Below are 17,427 nucleotides of genomic sequence, written 5' to 3'. Positions count from 1 at the left end.
ATTATTAGATGAAAATTAGGTGCCATCCTTTTGCATGAAATAAAGTGGGTATAATTTACCTGTAAGTGTAACATAAGTAACAACTTTATTTCCACTTTTAGGAAGTTAAATAAATGCTACGCGACTTTTCTTTGTTACGCAAATATCGTTGCAAAGATGGATACTTCAGTTCTAGTCTTCGAAAGATTAAAGAGATAATACATAAATATGACCCTAAACTTTACATCAAATTATAACTTTGACCTTAAACTTTGATAGTGCACAAATAGGACCTTTAACTATTCAAAACCTGAACAAATATGACCTCCGATTTCATAACCCCATGCGTGAGTCTCACTCGCGCCTACGTGGAAAGGTAATCCAATCACACGGTGCCATGCCGTTAAAAGAGCTGACTTGGAGAGAGGTCATATTTGTGTAGTTTTAAATAGTTAAATGTCATATTTGTGCACTGTCAAAGTTTTACTTTTTGTGTTAAAACGGCATCGTTTTTATTATTATTATTATTATTATTATTTTATTTATTTCTATAGCAGCAACACCTAGCTTTTTTTTAATTAAAAAAAAAAACAACCACTAGCAGGGATCGAGCCCGCCCAGTAGGCTGAAGGAAGCGCCCAAGAAGAGCAAATAACACCACTGGGCTATCTAAGTGCCTTGTTTCATGTGGTTCAACATTAATATACATACATAAATAAACATTTTTTACCTTATATTTATATAACGTATTTTTTTTTATTGAGAGGGTTCGGGTGAACCCCATGCAACCACGTAAGCCCGCCCCTTGCATTAATTTAATAAAGTTTTAATAATGTTAATTTAATAACAGTTTAATTACGTTAATTTGATAACGTTAATCTAATATACTACTACTACTATTCTTAATAACATTTTATTAAAACTATAATTTTTTTATTATTAGTATAGTTTCATCTTTAATTTAATATTAAAATAAATAATATTTAGATATATTATATAACTTAAATTCGCCCTCTGCTTTATAATATATATACATAACCGCGTGATTTTTTCGTATGAGACTGACCCACCTAATTAATAAATTTTTAATATTGCTCTTTTTCCGCAATGACAAAAGAAATTAGATGCCATTTTCATCTTTGAGCCGAAAATAATAAAAAAATAATAGTGAAAAGTCATTTAAAGGTCATATTTGTACAACTTTGAATAGTTAAATGTTATATTTGTGTACTGTCAAAGTTTAGGGTCATATTTATGTATTATGCCCTTAGATTTTAAGCTGGACGCGCCCAGTTTTGTGTGTTGAACACGCGTTTTGCCACGTAGGATCGGATGTCATATTTGCGCAGTTTTGAATAGTTAAATGTCATATTTGTACACTGTCAAAGTTTAAGGTCAAAGTCATAATTTGGTGTTAAGTTTAGGGTCATATTTATGTATTAACTCAAGATTAAATATCTCAACAAGTCTTAAAGTAGGGGGCACTTTGTGGATATCAAAATATTAGTAAAATTAAATCTGTGCTAAATTCGGATTAAATTGAATTCAAAATATATTAGTCCCAAATAAATATTGCGAATTAATATAATTTGATTAATTATTTAAGTCCAAACATATATGGAATTAATTAAAGTCTAATTTTTTATTGGGCTAACCCATTGATTTGGGCTACAAAATGAGGAGCCCACTTTGCTAAACCCAAGTTATTGTCATATTCTAGAGGACCAAATAAGCGTCACATGTCAAATGACGTGACATGCCAAGTCAAGTGAAGGAGCCAATAGGATCATGCCACATGTCAAAATAATGCAGCAGACCCAATAAAATCAAAGCCCATAAAAGGCGCCACGTCACTTGAATTTGATTGGTCAAAGGAAGTTCATCTCCATCATGACTCTTCCTTTTCCACAACTATAAATAGGGGTCTCATAATTCAGAAAGAGATACCCTAGACCTCTAACAAGTAGCAAGAGAAAGCTCGTAGATCAAAGCCGCAATTTCTCTAAAAAACTCAAACATTCAAATCAAGTTCATCAAGATTCAAGATCAAGACCGCAATATTCAAGAACAAGCTCAAAAACCCTTGAATTCAAGCACAAGTCAAGATCAAGTCCCTCAAATCAACAAATCAAGTTCAAATTCAAGATCAAGCTTTAAGCTCTTGAAATTATATTTGAAAAAGTGAATCAGAGGATTCATAGAGATTGTAACATTCGCATTTGAATTAATAAATTGATTGTTGCAATATATTTTTCTTGTCTCAATTATTTACTTTCGACCTCGAAAATTTTATTGTCCAACAGGGAAAAATATAACAGGAGACACGAAAGCAGAGATAATGCCTACCTTTGCATCCACTCCATTCCCATTTGCCAAAAAATAGAGGCAAAATGTTCTTAAATATTCCTTTCAAACTTCAAATATTGCCAATCAAATCATGCTAATCACTCTTCCAACAAGTGGTTTACGCATTATTTTGTCCGACAAGTTATCGAAATATATTGACAGCCCCTCATTTAGATATTTGAATTCTAAGGCTTATTCGAATTGAATATTTAAACACATAATAAAATGATTCCAACACTTTCAATTTAAATTATTTTTAAAGAATCATTTGCATGTTTTTTCAAGCGTTATGTTCATTAAGTAGTTAAATTAATCATGTAAATGTCATATGTTTTAAGTATAAACACATCAGTCTCAATTGCAATTGGCCTAAGATTTTACGACTTATTGAAGTAAATGCATATAATTAAAGAAGATGATATATTTTAAATGATCAACTTATTTATATTATGAGTGCTTGAGAAGACATGCAGACATATTTTTCCAAAATTTGAATCAAAAATATCCCAAAAAAAATATATTTTATTATGTATTCAGATGGTCAATTGGAATAGCTTTCATTTCAGTATGATATTTAGCATATGGAATTTGCTAACAAGTTCAAGAGGCTATGATGTATTAAAACTTTACTTTGTCTCGAATTGATATTTACTTTTTGTTACTTTCAAATGATGTCACCTTAGTATACGTACACTAATTTATTACAATTAGTACATTATTGAATGTACAATCCCAAAATTATTCTACATCCGATTCCTTCTGTTTTTTTTTTCTTAACAGTGAAAAAAATAAAAATGAGAAGTATTCATTGTGCGTTCGAGAATTGACGAGCATTTAAATTAGAGGAGTTCGTAATTGTTAATATGTTCATATTGATAATGTTATTACTGCGGACTCCGGTGTTTATGTTTTCTCGTAAAGTGACGCGGGATGATACTCATTCATTTCGACACTTAAATTTAGATTTGTTCCAATTAAACATAATATTACATACTATTTTATTCCTATTAGACATAACAAGTTCGAAAATTCATTTCATAAATAAAACGCGTGTAGTTAGTCGTCTGACATGGAAGATTGTTGAAATTTATTTTACTTAATGCGGTGACTTTTAGTAAAATAAGTTATTTAGATTTACGATGAATTTAAACTTTAAATTTTAGAGAAAGTTATTTTAGTTGTTGAGATATTTTAGGATTCTAAATTTTAAATTATGTAAGTTTTTGGCTGTATATAGGATATTTAAAGCTCCCAATGCTTAATAAAAATTATTTAAAGCTATTGAAAGTTATTTCAATCTACCGAGAGTTATTTTAATCTCTTTTTGCCACCCATCTTTTTTTTTCTTAAGAAAAACCAATAAAATTGATATACCACATATGCCAAATTATTTTTAATATGTTGCACATTCATTTTCACCTTAGATGATTAAGTACACGCCTTTTATTTATGAAATGAGTTTTCAACTTCTTGTGTCTGATATGAACAAAGATATATATAGTATTATGTTTAATTGGAACAATATCAAGTTTAAGTGTCTAAATGAAATTTTTGGACAAATTTAAGGGTCCGTATATGTGTTTGGCTAAAAATAAAAAAAATTTAAAAATATTGTTACATGTAAAGAGAAGCTTACAATCAAAGTTAAACATAGAACCAGGAAAAAGGAACAAAGAAAAACCTTATGAAGAACATTGGCAAGAGATTTATTTATGGTAACACAACATTGCTCACTTTAAGCCAAGTAATGAAAGGACAAAATATTCTAAAGGACAAAATATTCTAATGGAACTACCTGTATTCACGAGCTAGAAGAAAGCTAAATATTCCCTCCTAAACTTGCCTTCTTAAATTTCTGTCACGTCACATAAAAAGGGAAGAAAGAAGCAAAGTATATATACTATCAAGTAGGTGATTTAGACATAGAAAATATTTAGTCATGTCTCTTCCTACTTGGTTGAATCTCAAGATTAAGTCCCCTCAGTATGGCTATAAGCCTACATCAAGGATCATTCCAGCTTCTGTTCCATCAAAGTTGAATCTATCATATACACAACACTCTGAATGTCCAAACAATCTATGTCCTCCAGCAGATCAGGTTTACATGACATTTTACTTAATATCCACACATTTTTACAAGTTTTTACTCCCTACTTTTGTCGTCCTTACTAAAAATATTTCCCTAAAAACTTGTCATTTTAGAAGTTCAAGACGAACGTCCTCTATTCATTTTTACTTGTTCACTATACTAAAAATAGATGTCCATTTTTTTTATAACCGTGGTGTCTGAGCCAGCTTTCACGCACCTCGACTAAATCCATGGGATAGCTACCACCTCCCACCAGCAACAAACAATTTTTACTTGTCCAGTTTAGAAAATCAAGAGATAATTTATCATTTAGTTTTTAATATAACCTTTATTATAACTATAGTCATTTCACAATGCATTTTTCAAAACATTAAATTATTATACTAAAAAGTTAATATAGTAAAATTATCTTTTGTTTGTTGCTCCGTACCGGTGTGCCAAATCAATATAGGACAAGTAGAAATGGACAGAGAGAGAATTTTCTTTTTTCCATTGTACCTTTATTAGTAATGTGTTCTTGAAAACCACAAACACTTCAATTATGGCACACAAATACACTAATATTCAATGAAGAGAGATCATATATTAAGACATAAATAAGGGTAAAATAGTTGATTGAACAGTATGTTCCAAGGGACGTGCAAAGGAAAAACACAAGAAGCTAAGTATTTTGAGATGGAGGGAGTATCAGCTTGGTTAGACTGCTGGCGGTTGAACTAGAAAGGGATTTCACTGCAAAACTTGCCTAATTCAAATGCTGCATTGAAATGGGAGGGGAAAGTTAGGGGACTATAAAGGTTGGGTTCAGAATTCAACTGTCAAGACGTCTTTTGGATTAAAATCCAATGGGACAAAACCTGGAGGTCCCGGAAAGTTTGGCGAGAGCGAGCATTACCTTGACAGTTGGGCCTGGACCTACATATTTGTTCCTATTTTCTACTTATTCTTTAGACAGTAAAATGTAAATGTGGCAAGATTCTATAATGTACATATCTTTTTTCTTCCAATCAGTTTTTGAAAGATCTTTACTATTGTTGCCAGAATGTTGCAGCATTTGTGTTTGGAGATGGATCAAATTCAAGACTTTATCCATTGACAAAGAGAAGATCAGAATCTGCACTTCCTATAGCAGGAAACTACAGGCTCATTGATGCAGTTGTCAGCAACTGCATCAATAGTAATATCAAGAAGATTTATGCACTTACACAATTTAACTCTGCCTCTCTGAATTCTCACCTTTCAAGAGCTTATTCGAGTGCACGCATTGGGAACGAAGCATTAGTTGATGTAATTGCAGCTTGTCAGGGTCCTGAAGGCAAGGGCTGGTTTCAGGTAAAAAACAAGTGACAAAAAACAGGCAGTTTTGAGCCTTTGCTTCCTGCATCTTTTCCAAATATTTATAAATGCTTGCTCAAACATTCCCCCTTGAGTAGTTGTTAACATGAATAAGAGAAGCACTTTATATCCATTTCTATACATTCAATGCATTGTACAGATAAAGGAATGCATAGAGTTGAACATAGTAAACTAAGAATTTGAAAGATTTTATAGGTTCTTCTATCCATCGGAATAATCAGACCGTAATAATGATTTATGTTTTCTTGTATTCTCAGGGAACTGCTGATGCGATAAGAAGATGTTTGTGGGTACTAGAAGAGTATCCAATTGTTGATTTTCTGGTACTTCCTGGTTACCATCTTTACAAAATGGATTTCCAGGAACTCTTAAAGGTCCACTGCAACAATAGAGCAGATATAACTGTTGCAGTGTTAAGCACAAGGAGGGATAAAGATATTGAACTTTCTACTTTCCAAGTAAATTCTAATAATCAAGTCATTTCATTCAAAGACAATCCAGAGATGAGAGTATGTCGCTTTTTCTTTCTCCTCATACTTCCAATTGCTTCATTTGTTCCTCATTATGGACTAGCATAGAAGTTCTTTTCCTTAAAACAATATCAAAACATTGTTTCAGGTAGCAAATTTAGACGTTTCTCAAGATAAGTTTATCGGCATGGATATCTATGTTGTTAACAAAGATGCCATGATAAAGCTTCTGACAGAGTATCACCCCATGGCCAATGACTTCAGAAGAGAAGTTGTACCAGGTGCAATTTCCTTAGGAATGAATGTAAGAGTCGTGTATTTTCATATCTGAGCAACTTGTTGCTCCAAGTTGCCATTCTTTAAGATTTTTATTTTTTTTTCCAAAAATTTGAACATAAAATATCTCCATCCTGCTGCGCAAAGATATTCAACATTTTGTCTTCACTCTAATTGAACTGTTCTTTTGGAACAAACAGGTATACGCACACAAATTTAGCGGCTACTGGGAGGACATGAGAAGCATTGAAGCTTACTACCAGGCAAATATGGAAAGCATAAAGAATACCAATAAGGCATATAGGTCAGTATCTTCAGAACACAAGAAGTCTCTAGAGTAAATGCACTGGATCCCTTAAATTTCACCTAACGAAATTTTCATTTTCAATAGCAGCTTGTATGACAAAGACTCCCCCCTATACACTTTGCCTCGGCACCTGCCTCCGACTCAGATAACTGATGCTGCTATAACAGACTCTGTGATTGGAGACGGATGCTTTCTCAATGTATAAAAGTGATCAGCTGTCCTTGTAATTTAGAGAGAGATTAAAATTTTTATTTATGTCCAAGACTATACGAGAATTTGGTCTCACAAACATCTTCCTTTCGTACTTTTGTGTTTTCTGAGAGCAGAGATGCAAGATCAGAGGTACAGTGGTTGGCATGAGAACAAGAGTAGGAGATGGAGCGATAATTGAGGACTCAGTAATAATGGGATCTGATACTTACCAAGTAAGACACATGAATTCATTTCATTTGGCATTCGTGGATGGTCACATAGCGGAAACGGAGACTATATGAATCCAGTTCATATTCAAGTAAAACTTTTTGAAAGATCCGTCATATTTCTACATTTGATTCTTATCAATCATGGTAATAATAATGTGCATCAAGTTTCCAGTGAAAGGATTTTTAACCTGTTGAAAATATGCAGAATAGTCGAGCAGAGGAGGATATGCACATTCCTATTGGAATTGGAGAAGGCTCACAGATAAGGAAAACAATAATTGATAAGAACGTAAGAATCGGCAAAAATGTTAAGGTACTTTGAAAGAATTCTTATCAAGCCCAAAATCTTCTTTGAACATGCATAGAACTAATGACAAGGTGTTTGAATGCAAGGAAGTATCAACTTTGATCATGTTTATTTCATTTTCGTTATCAAACTGCATTCATGCTTTATTAATCTTCCATGTAGATTTTGAATAAGGAAAATGTCCAAGAATGCAATAATGAAGCAAATGGTTACATTATCACCGGAGGCATAGTTGTAATTCTGAAGGGTGCTATTATTCCAGATGGGAGCATTCTGTGAGAGTCATATTGGAGATGGACAGATAACATCACTCTTTCAATGATTTGATAGGAAGACATAGCAGCAGGGAGTCAAACTTTACACTGAGAAATCCTTTTTTTGTCCATACATTTTATTTCACTTAGGTTGATAGTTCAGGTTTAGATCATACAGAATCATTCTGTAATGACTTGAATTCATGTTAAGGGGAATAAAGTTTCCAAAATCTGGAATCTTTTAATTAAAAAATATCAGCTTTGCTCTTTCTGAAAAAGCACCACTAAAGGTTGCCTTCAGACTTTATGGAAGAAAGGTAAGATTAATGAACTTTTTTGTTATTTTTTCTTTCATAGATAAAGATTTTCTGTGACACGGGTTAGCTCGCGAATAGCTAAAAAAAACAAAAGGAAGAGGAAAGACCCCTGATGACATTCGAACCCTGCATAAATTGCAAGTGAAGCTACAGCAGTTAGGCTACTACTTCCTTTTGAATGTTTTTGTAATGTGGATATTCAAAGAAAAGGAAAAAAAAAAATTAATGGAAGTCATTCTGGCCCATGCTTACTTTCTTGCTTTTATTGGGGACGAGGAAAATAAATTTTAGCTGACGGTGAGTGTATCATCTGAAGATTATTCAACAAGAAAGGGTATTTGGAACCTAAAATTTGAAGAACTACAAAGCAATGGCAGCAGCATGACAATGCTTATTGGCTGTAAAAATCAACTCAAACAGAACCTTTATCCTAATGGGACTTTGAGGTTTGTCACTTGATGTACTCCAACTCTAACATGTGCACGCTTATGTATTCCCAGCATGCTAAGATAATAAAAAAGCATGAAACTTTCTACATGGATACAATTATAGGTGTAGGACAATAAAAACTTAAACAGCTCCTCTACTTTGATGTTGAATATCACATTTGATTTCATGAGACTACCAAAATCATCTACCACTACCAACATCATCTACCCAGTTTCTCCTCAGCATTTGCTATCGGATACCAAATTTGAAGTTATGACTACCAATCATCTACTAAGCCTAAAGATTCTGCAGGCGACAACCAAAAGGCAAGCTAAATTCCAAGGCCAGGTTATCGGAGCCCTAGACATGGTATATCATGCCAACTTCAATAAGACTAATCTGAGGAATGTTAAGCACCACAGAAGGACCCCTACAGTTCTTGCGCAGAAATGAATAGCCAATGTCAACAACAAACTTCTTTAAGAAAGAGGATGATCTCCTAGCTTTCACGTAGGAGTGCCCCATTATATATGCAACCCCTGCCTCCTTTGCTTGAATTAAATCTCGAAGCTCGTCCTTAACAGCTGGATCCATGCCAGGGTTTTCTGGCAATTGAAATCTCACTTGCCGCCTCCTTATTTGTGGGTTCTCATCAGCATAAGCAGATCTTAGACTCTGGAGGGTCAGAGACTTGCTGCTTTGAATGGAGTCCCTCATTCCGAAATCCTCTGAGATAATTAGTGTTGAAGTCGACTGTAAAGCTTTTTTGCTTATTACTGCCATCCTCCCATCAAGTGATGGAGTCTCAGAGCTTGACAACTGTGGTTCCACAGCTTCCATTTGTATAAACTCTGCTATACTTTGGATGAGAAGGTCCTCAAAGTCCCCATCATCGCGCTGTATGTCCTTGTAGCCATACCTAACAATGCAACGATACATGCGATAGGGTCTTGGACAAATGCGGCCTATAAGGAAGCGTTCCTCAGGTGAGACATAGGGTACTGGAACAGATTTGACACATAAAAACACCAGCACACTGTGAAATGCAGGGAGATTCGTGAGAAAGTGAGAGAAGATAGACGGGACACCTGTTGCCAATTCTGAGTATACGAGGCCTATTCCGGGGACACGAACAATACCAAGGCTGGGGCCCATGCCAAGGAGCCATTTTAACGGAACTTTGTTGTGCAGATCAAAATTGTACTTCTTTCGAGTTCCATAGTGCCAGATAAACATGACAGCTAGGAAGACAAAGGCGAGCACTAGGGAGATCCATCCTCCCTGTGGAAATTTAGTGAATGCGGAAGACAGGTACACACCTTCAATGAACCAGAAGAACAGGAGAAAGCAAGTCGCAAGAACTATGCTTCTTTGCCACACAAAGATCATGACCAGTGTGGTGAGAAACGTTGTGACAAACATACTTGTTATGCAAGCTAGGCCTGAAAGAAAAAGATATCATATGAGAAAACAACAGAGAATTATAAAAAAGGCTAAATTAGAATAAAGATTCAATTGTGATGCAAGTTCAGAGGAGTTTAGAAGCTATAAGAAAGGATTTACAACATAATCGAAGCCAGCTTCAAACAGAAGCTGTGGATCAGAAGACATTACTCTGTTCCGGGAAACAGTTAACACTGTTCATCAGTCCCAAAGTAATAATTGCAGAAGTTAGTTAGGAACTGTTAGCTGCAATTATCCATTTTAATTCATTTCTCTTGTATAAATACAGCATATGATGTATATGTTATTCATGAATAATATCTCAACTTCTCTCTTCTCTCTATTCTCTCTATAATTTCCTTTTAGCAACAATTACTGGATTAATCCCTGATTTAGCTGTCATCTTCTTCGAGCTTAGCTTCTAGATTAACAATTTCCAGTCGTGAATCCTTTTAAGTGCATCAAAGTGTGGACATTAATTTTTTGTAGTATCTGCAACAACACAAATAGTAAATCAGTGTCGTGATAAAAGAAGTCACAATGACCCCATGGTACTTCGCACAAGGGAATACAGTCTGTACTGTGTTGTCATGCAATTAGCGATCCCTTCTTGTTCCCTTTTTCTCGTTTTAGTTTATCATTCTATCTTTTAAGAAGAGGCTCATTTTTGTCCCATGAGGCTTATAAATCCTCCATCACAAGGTTTGCAAAGAAGAGTACATTAATAGAGCAACGCATCAGAAGAACACAATCATGTAAAGCAATGAGGTTCCATAGAAAAACTTGCAAACAGAACTAAACTAGGATTTGTCAACAATCAGTAGTCTAACAAATCTTCCTTACAGGTGATAGATAACAATCACCTGCTCCTCAAACTTAAATTGTTGGGTTGGTAATTGAAGTTTACGTCTTCATCTCTTCTAACAATTACCTGAGAGTTGACAGATCAATCAATCAACTATGACAATCTCAAACTAGTTGAGTTACTCTATGCTCAAAAGATTTGTCATGATTAGACTATTTTTTTTTGTTCCCTAACAAACTATTGCAACCCTCCTACTTTAAATGGTCTAAGGAACTGGCTGTGCTCTGGGAAGCTCACATAGGTAGAATTATAACAGTAGATGCATAGAAGAAAAAGTTGAGTTGCTTTTGTAGGAAGAATGATTGTAATAGACACCATGGAGATTGTAACTCTACTTTATATTGAAATTAAATGCTTTTCTTTTCAAACAAGAAACAAAAAATTAGTCACAAGGAGCATCAAATATTACATAAGATACCTTCAACACACTGTTGGGCTTACCATATGCATTTCCGATAAAAATTGTGTCCTGGAACCCAACAGCCACCGAAAGAGTAAGAATCATAAGGATCCAATTTATTTCTGGTATATAGATTTGCCCTTTAACATGCTTTGAGGTATGGACAATCTTGACTCGGGGGAAGCAACCTAGTGCATTCAATTGCTTGACTATGGAGAATGTAGCTGTGATGATGGACTGGCTAGCAACAATGCTTGCAAGGGTAGCAATGACAAAAACAGGCCAATATACAATATCTGCATGAAAGCAATGAGCAGCAGTTCGGAAATTGAATATAACTTCATCAACAATCCCTAGAACAATCTCATCCCACAGCGAAATAAAGAACTAACCAGGTATTGAATTATAAAAGCTGTCTGGAATAGAAGCAAGATTTTTGGACAGAAAAGCAGCCTGACCCATATACTGTACCACCAAGCAAGGATATACAAGAAAAGAAAAGGCAATCTGCATAGGAAAAAGACTTCCACATTGGGATGGTGCAAGTTCTAGTATACAACTAATCAACTACTACATTAAAAGATGACGCAAAGAAACGATCACTACAGGCAATATAATCTGCCCAGTCACATGGATAATCAATGTAGGGGGTCCCATTTCACGAACTATACAATTTTAGCTGCATTTTAGATATGTTATTAATACTGTTTCCTTCAAAATTATTTTCCAATTAACGCACAAAAGTTACTTTGATCAAAGGGATTCAAATTCTCTTCACTTAGTTTTCATGTGAAGCCCCTCGCTGATTAAAACAAATTCATTATCTTAATCCCTTGTAAACCTTCTTGTTTTCTAAAAATGGATCTTTTACATTTTCAAACTGTTACAACAATACCTATCGAATTTGAAAGAGTCACAAGGAATGGTCGGGCCCTTCCTGGACTCTGCGCATAGCGAGAGATTTAGTGCGGGGCTGCCTTTTTTTTTTTTTCAGAAGGAATGGTTTGAGCCACTTATTTTGATTTCTCAAACCTTTTCTTCTAGATACTAAGATGTTTCACTTAGCCAAACTGTCTCTTGTCTGCACATGGAATCAGTAGCAGTTTGAAAGGTTGCCCTATTCGGGAATCTCTGGTGGAATTAAATATTAACTATTAAAATGCAACCAGAAACAAATTTGTGCTTGTTGCTTCCCAACTCAATTATTTTTGTCCCATAGCTCAGGATTTGTCACGAAAAAACATACATTCTGGGTTAAATTAAGTAAGAGAACAACAGTTTCCTGAATCTGCAAACAGGCGGACTTACCCTCATTGAGCAGGAAGTGAAGTGACCAAGATCTGCAAACATAGCTTCAGTACCTGCTTATGGAAAATGAATTAGAAAAAGAGATTCTAAATTCTAAAGGACATGTTATCTAATCCTTGTTTTACTAACTAGTAAGTATCTGCATGAACAACTGCTCTTTATTTGAAGCCTGCTTTTCTATCTTGGATAAAAGAGCTGATATCTTTGATGTACCTGCAACAGAGAGGAGGACACCTCCAAGAGAAATCCATCCATGTTTTCTTGTTTCCCTAAAAAACTTGATGATATAATGGGGAGAAAGAGCATGTACAATCTTGGGATTCCAAAATATAATGTTGTAGAGCCCAATCCCAAAAATCGTTATCAACCAAATGATTACTACAGGTGCAAACAAAAAACCAACCCTGTGGGTCCCAAAATGCTGTAGAGCAAACAGACCAATCATTATCAGGCAAGAAAGCACCAGCACTTCACCTAGATGAAAAACAATTTAATGATCAATGTCGTGGATCGAAGTCACGATGAGCAACTTAAAAGTGAGAAAATATTTACCCAAAGAGGTAAATCTAAATAAATCTACCGTGAGATAGGTGTTCCGCAGCAGCCTTGATTCCTGAAATGGCCGATATAACTGCCATATTAAAATGATTCTTAATTAATATAAATAAATACTAAATTGACAAAATAAATGCAAAAATTCTAGTTGCATTTCTACACTAACAACGGCTTAGCAAGGTAGCAAATATGTCAAGCTAAAATTTTAATATCTTATCTATCATTCTCCAACTGAGGAAGGACCAATTTCATAAAACCAACTAGTAGGCCTAAATTTACTTTTTCCTTTTTTTTTTTTTTTTTTTTTTTTTAAGATAAACTGATAGCTTTTGAATTACAAATGCACACCAGCTAAAGCCACATATCAGAAAGCAACTGCTGTTAGACTTATCAACCTGACATTGCAGGTGTTAGAATACCATCACCAATGACCATGCAAGCCCCCAATAATACAACAATGAGTAAAATTGTACGTGACTTCTTGTGTTTCTCAAGGAATCTCTTTAACCCTGAACTTGATGTGGACTGCCCAGCGAAGCCATATTTGTAAGTAGATAGCTCCTCGTCAGCTGCTTGTTGGTTTGGAAGTTGATTGAATTTTGCATGCCTACAGAGTAGAGAGTAAAGAGCAAATGTACCACCTGGTAACAATCAAATATAATTGATCAACACAATCAGGTTCCGAAAGTATTATTGGATTTACAGCCTTCGCTTTAACATACCTTCACCATTATCATCAGCACTCAGTACAATTAGTACATATTTGAGCAACGGAATAAGAGTTATTGTCCAGAAGATCAACGAAAATGCACCAAATATTGTTTCTGGAGTCTGATAATGCGGCAACTTCTCCACGAATATACTATTAAAGACATAAAGTGGTGAAGTACTCAAATCTCCATACACCACCCCAAGACTCTGGTATGCCAAAAGCAGATTTCTGGGAATATCCACCAAAGGGAACTGCAAGGCCAAAAATAAGATCCGAGCTGGTTTCATACATAATCAGTAGGTAAAAAAATGAACTTGACAAATGGAAACTTTAAATTTATGAGTTGCATTAGAAAAGAAGAAAATAAACTTTTCCATTAACTAAACAGTAAGTGTTTTATCTGCTCCACAAATTTCAGGCTATGTGATTTCAGTCACATTGTTCCCGAACCTTGATGTTTTTTTCTTTTTTCTTTTTCTGAAATCTCCTTATTTGGATTATGTGGATTAACAAACACTCTATGCATGGGAATCTGCTAGCTTTTGGTCGCTATAATATCTGCAAAACTTACGTGGGAGTCTGTACACTTCTTTACACAAGATAGATTGTGGAATGAGAATCCTTGCATTGATAGTCCCGGAGGATACTTAGTCTTTTTATTTGTGCAAGGGAAGTCCAGTGAAGGGGATTCACAACTTAAGTTATTTATAATTCCCTCCTAAGGAAAAGGAAAAATAAAACAAGTTACTAGCTGCTACTTTGCCACAAGATTGGTGATGGGGAAATGAGCTTTTGCAGGTATAATATGTTGACCTCCAGTAGACAGTGCAATATTTAATTTGTACCACAAGCCCTATCAGTGTAAGTTAAGATAAAAGCGAAGCAAAAGTAAACAAGAAACATCATCCACCTTTGTCGCCAACTTCCTTTTATTCCTTTCTAATTGGGGTTGTTCAACTTGTTCCTCTTGTCCAACTGTAATGATCGATTCCTGGACCCCATCTGAAGACGTCGGAGGTGGTTGCTCCACATTATGTTGCATGCGCTCAATATCATCTTGATACATCTATTTACCTGCCATTTGTTTCAAATAATTCATGTAAGATAAAGGAAGAGAGCTGTAAAAAGGAAGAAAGACCAACGGAGTGCCACCCCCCCACATCTTGTGCCTATGAGTTGCTATATTTATTCAAGAACGCACTTTATCAAAATGTAGAAAATAAGCTGTCGCGGATATAAGTGAAGAAAGAGCAGAAAAAGGTAAGCATCAGCAGAACTATCTTATCTAGTGATTTCTAAGCACTTCCAGTTCATAGTTAATTTAGAGAAAGAGCAGAGTTGAAATGAATAATTTAGATGCGTAGTGATCGCAAGCATCGAAAAGAGTTATCTTGTAAAACCATTATATTGCCAGACTGGACATCAACAATCTCAGTTTGACGCAAAGCAACTAAAAGCCTCTAATGCTAAACTGAAAATCACTCTCTAATAGAAAAGCAACACGAGAAACAGATACCCTAAAGTAATCAGTTGAAACATAATGAAGTAAACTTATCAGATTTGATTATAAGAGCCAGAAAAGAGGTTGGAAGGAGATTATCATGCCATCCTTGTTGAAATGAGAATCTCAAACTTGAATCCATAGAGGTCAAATCCTAGATAAAGCACCTCTCCAAAACTACTTCAATGTCCAACCCATTCCACTTGAGGGGCACATATGGTTCATCATAAACTGTGTTAAGTGCTAAATTTACTAGACCTTAGCAATAAAATCATAAACTAATATGGAACTCAATAGTTTAGTCGGTTGGCTACTTGAACTTTCATCCGCGATGTCGCATATTGTAATCCCCTCCATTTCCCCTTCTCATACCCCTATTTTTTTTAAAAAAATCACAAACTAATCGGGCCTCTTGATGTCGCTTAGTTGGTTGGTTACTTAACTTTCACCTCGGTTGAGGTTGGTTACTTGAACTGTAACCTTGTTGGCGAGTGTTCGATTCCCCACCATGTAATTCCCTCCCCTTCCCTACCTCCATTTAAAACAAAAAAAATCACAAACTAATGGAAAATCTTAATATAGTTGAGTTGGTTGGCTAGTTAAACTTTCACTTTGTTGGTGAGTGTTCGATTTCCCCACCCTGTGATCTCCTCTCCCATTTCGCCCTCCCTTATTCTAAAAAATGATAAACTAATAGGGAATCTTAATAGGCAAGTTAGTTGGCTACTCCAACTCCTCACCATATTGATGAGGAGTTTGATTTCCCACGTTGTAACCTCCTCTCCTGTTCCGCATCCCCTACCCCCAATTTTTTAAAAAAAGGATCACAAAGTAATAAAGAGGAGGTTAGAAAAACAAAATCAAGCATCAACTAATGGATGAACTAATGAAAACCAACCAAGTTGTAGAACCAATGACAAGTGCAGTGAAGTGTAAATTCCGGCAATGATGCAAGCGGGGTTACGGTGGGTGGCTCTATTGTGTGTGTGTGTAGGGAGGAAAGGAGAAAACACGTGATTGAGATGGAAATTGAAGATTAGGCCTTGTTGTTCTCCTCCTCCTTCGTCCCATGATTGGTGATCTTCTACTACACTTGGCTCCTTCTGCTTGGTCTCCCTTTTTCTTTCATCAACCATCAACCCCCTTTCTTTGCATGGACAGTATTTACTCATCTTATACATAAAAATACTCCCGCCGTCTCATATTATTTCTCCATTTTGCTATAAATAATTATCTTAAATTACTTATTCATTTGTCAAATCAAGATAGAAATGCTTACATTTTTATCATTTCACCCTTAAATTAATTCTTTTTTAGAGTGTAAACAAGTTATTTATAAAATTTCAACAGAGTATGTAAATTAATAAAATTATCCTTCTTATTTATGAAGCGTGAAAAAGGAGAAAGCAACCAACTAATATGTGATGGGATAGTACTTACTCCCAATATTTATACCCAGTACTCTCTCTGTTTCATTTTAGTGGACCTCTTGCTAAAAATATTTATTTTAATTTAGTTGTCTCATTTATGAAATTAGGAGAATTTGATTATGTTATTCTAATATTATCGCTATCATTAAATAACTACATAAAATGTATATACAGTCAGACCTTTCTATAACATCACCTCATTATAATAATATTTCACTATAGCGGTCTGATTTTTTCTTGAATCAAATTTTTATGCTATATTTTTCTTTTATATAACGACATTCTACGTATAACAATAATGTCGTTTATTATAGTGGTGCATTCTTCATAAAATTACCTCCATATAACAACATACTCAAATATTATGTAATAGTATTTTGTAAAAATATACTATGCAAAAAGAATATGATACCAAGGTATTTATGGTAATCATCACTAATATCATGCATCCAATAATTAATTTCAACTACGAATGTCTAATTTTAAAAAAAAAAGATGTTATTTAAATGATGTGCATAAGTTATAGATGGTAATGTGACTCATCATATTGATGCAACATCGATGAAATGGAGGCTTGCCTCCAGAGCCTTGTGTGATAGAGAGATACCACTGAAACTTAAACATAAATTTTATAGAGTAAAGGTTAGATTGATGTTGCTAT

General features: G+C 34.8%; 2 protein-coding genes across 9 annotated transcripts; one reads left to right on the top strand and one right to left on the bottom strand.

Annotated features, from left to right (window-relative positions):
- The first annotated feature begins 4,245 nt into the window (after positions 1-4,245).
- On the top strand, positions 4,246-8,700 carry LOC107861169 (inactive glucose-1-phosphate adenylyltransferase small subunit 2, chloroplastic). 6 transcript variants are annotated; one of them, XR_007043979.1, is made up of 9 exons: positions 4,246-4,423; positions 5,456-5,746; positions 6,028-6,279; positions 6,389-6,544; positions 6,717-6,820; positions 6,908-7,022; positions 7,150-7,334; positions 7,451-7,558; positions 7,715-7,732. XR_007043979.1 is itself a non-coding variant. In XM_016706540.2 (9 exons), exons 1-9 carry the CDS (start codon positions 4,265-4,267, stop codon positions 7,829-7,831), a joined length of 1,398 nt encoding a protein of 465 aa, XP_016562026.1. In that variant the 5' UTR covers positions 4,246-4,264; the 3' UTR covers positions 7,832-8,700. The 6 variants fall into 6 exon arrangements, 5 of the variants coding, with proteins under 5 accessions (XP_016562026.1, XP_047251447.1, XP_047251445.1 ...); XM_016706540.2 differs by having other exon boundaries at positions 6,911-7,022; positions 7,150-7,248; positions 7,715-8,700; XM_047395491.1 differs by lacking the exon at positions 7,715-7,732 and adding an exon at positions 7,815-8,700 and having other exon boundaries at positions 7,150-7,248; positions 7,456-7,558.
- On the bottom strand, positions 8,518-16,524 carry LOC107846977 (potassium transporter 4). 3 transcript variants are annotated; one of them, XM_016691259.2, is made up of 11 exons: positions 16,235-16,523; positions 14,746-14,909; positions 13,846-14,086; positions 13,519-13,764; positions 13,149-13,199; positions 12,782-13,042; positions 12,569-12,621; positions 11,653-11,767; positions 11,302-11,556; positions 9,641-9,994; positions 8,518-9,517 (listed from the first exon to the last, which is right to left on the bottom strand). In XM_016691259.2, the coding sequence occupies exons 2-11, from the start codon at positions 14,899-14,901 to the stop codon at positions 8,913-8,915; spliced, it is 2,337 nt and encodes a 778-aa protein (XP_016546745.1). In that variant the 5' UTR covers positions 14,902-14,909; positions 16,235-16,523; the 3' UTR covers positions 8,518-8,912. The 3 variants fall into 3 exon arrangements, with proteins under 3 accessions (XP_016546745.1, XP_016546736.1, XP_016546742.1); XM_016691250.2 differs by having other exon boundaries at positions 8,518-9,994; positions 16,235-16,524; XM_016691256.2 differs by having other exon boundaries at positions 8,518-9,994; positions 13,149-13,181.
- Positions 16,525-17,427: the final 903 nt, after the last annotated feature.

The sequence above is a fragment of the Capsicum annuum genome, chromosome 8, assembly GCF_002878395.1.
Source record: "Capsicum annuum cultivar UCD-10X-F1 chromosome 8, UCD10Xv1.1, whole genome shotgun sequence".
NCBI classification, from domain to species: domain Eukaryota; kingdom Viridiplantae; phylum Streptophyta; class Magnoliopsida; order Solanales; family Solanaceae; genus Capsicum; species Capsicum annuum.
The sequence above is the reverse complement of the archived record's forward strand: the minus strand, read 5'-3'. Positions and strand labels throughout refer to the sequence as shown.

Bases quoted from the DNA above. Each gene is read 5' to 3' on its own strand.
- LOC107861169 (XM_047395488.1), top strand. From the start codon at position 4,265: ATGTCTCTTCCTACTTGGTTGAATCTCAAGATTAAGTCCCCTCAGTAT. The intron at 5,747-6,027 runs GTAAAAAACAAG...TTGTATTCTCAG, and splicing joins AAGGCAAGGGCTGGTTTCAG to GGAACTGCTGATGCGATAAG. The intron at 7,023-7,149 runs GTATAAAAGTGA...TTCTGAGAGCAG, and splicing joins GAGACGGATGCTTTCTCAAT to AGATGCAAGATCAGAGGTAC.
- LOC107846977 (XM_016691250.2), bottom strand. From the start codon at position 14,901: ATGTATCAAGATGATATTGAGCGCATGCAACATAATGTGGAGCAACCA. The intron at 13,043-13,148 runs GTAGATTTATTT...TTTTTCATCTAG, and splicing joins TGCGGAACACCTATCTCACG to GTGAAGTGCTGGTGCTTTCT. The intron at 9,995-11,301 runs GTAAGCCCAACA...TTTTTCTTTCAG, and splicing joins TTTTATCGGAAATGCATATG to GCCTAGCTTGCATAACAAGT.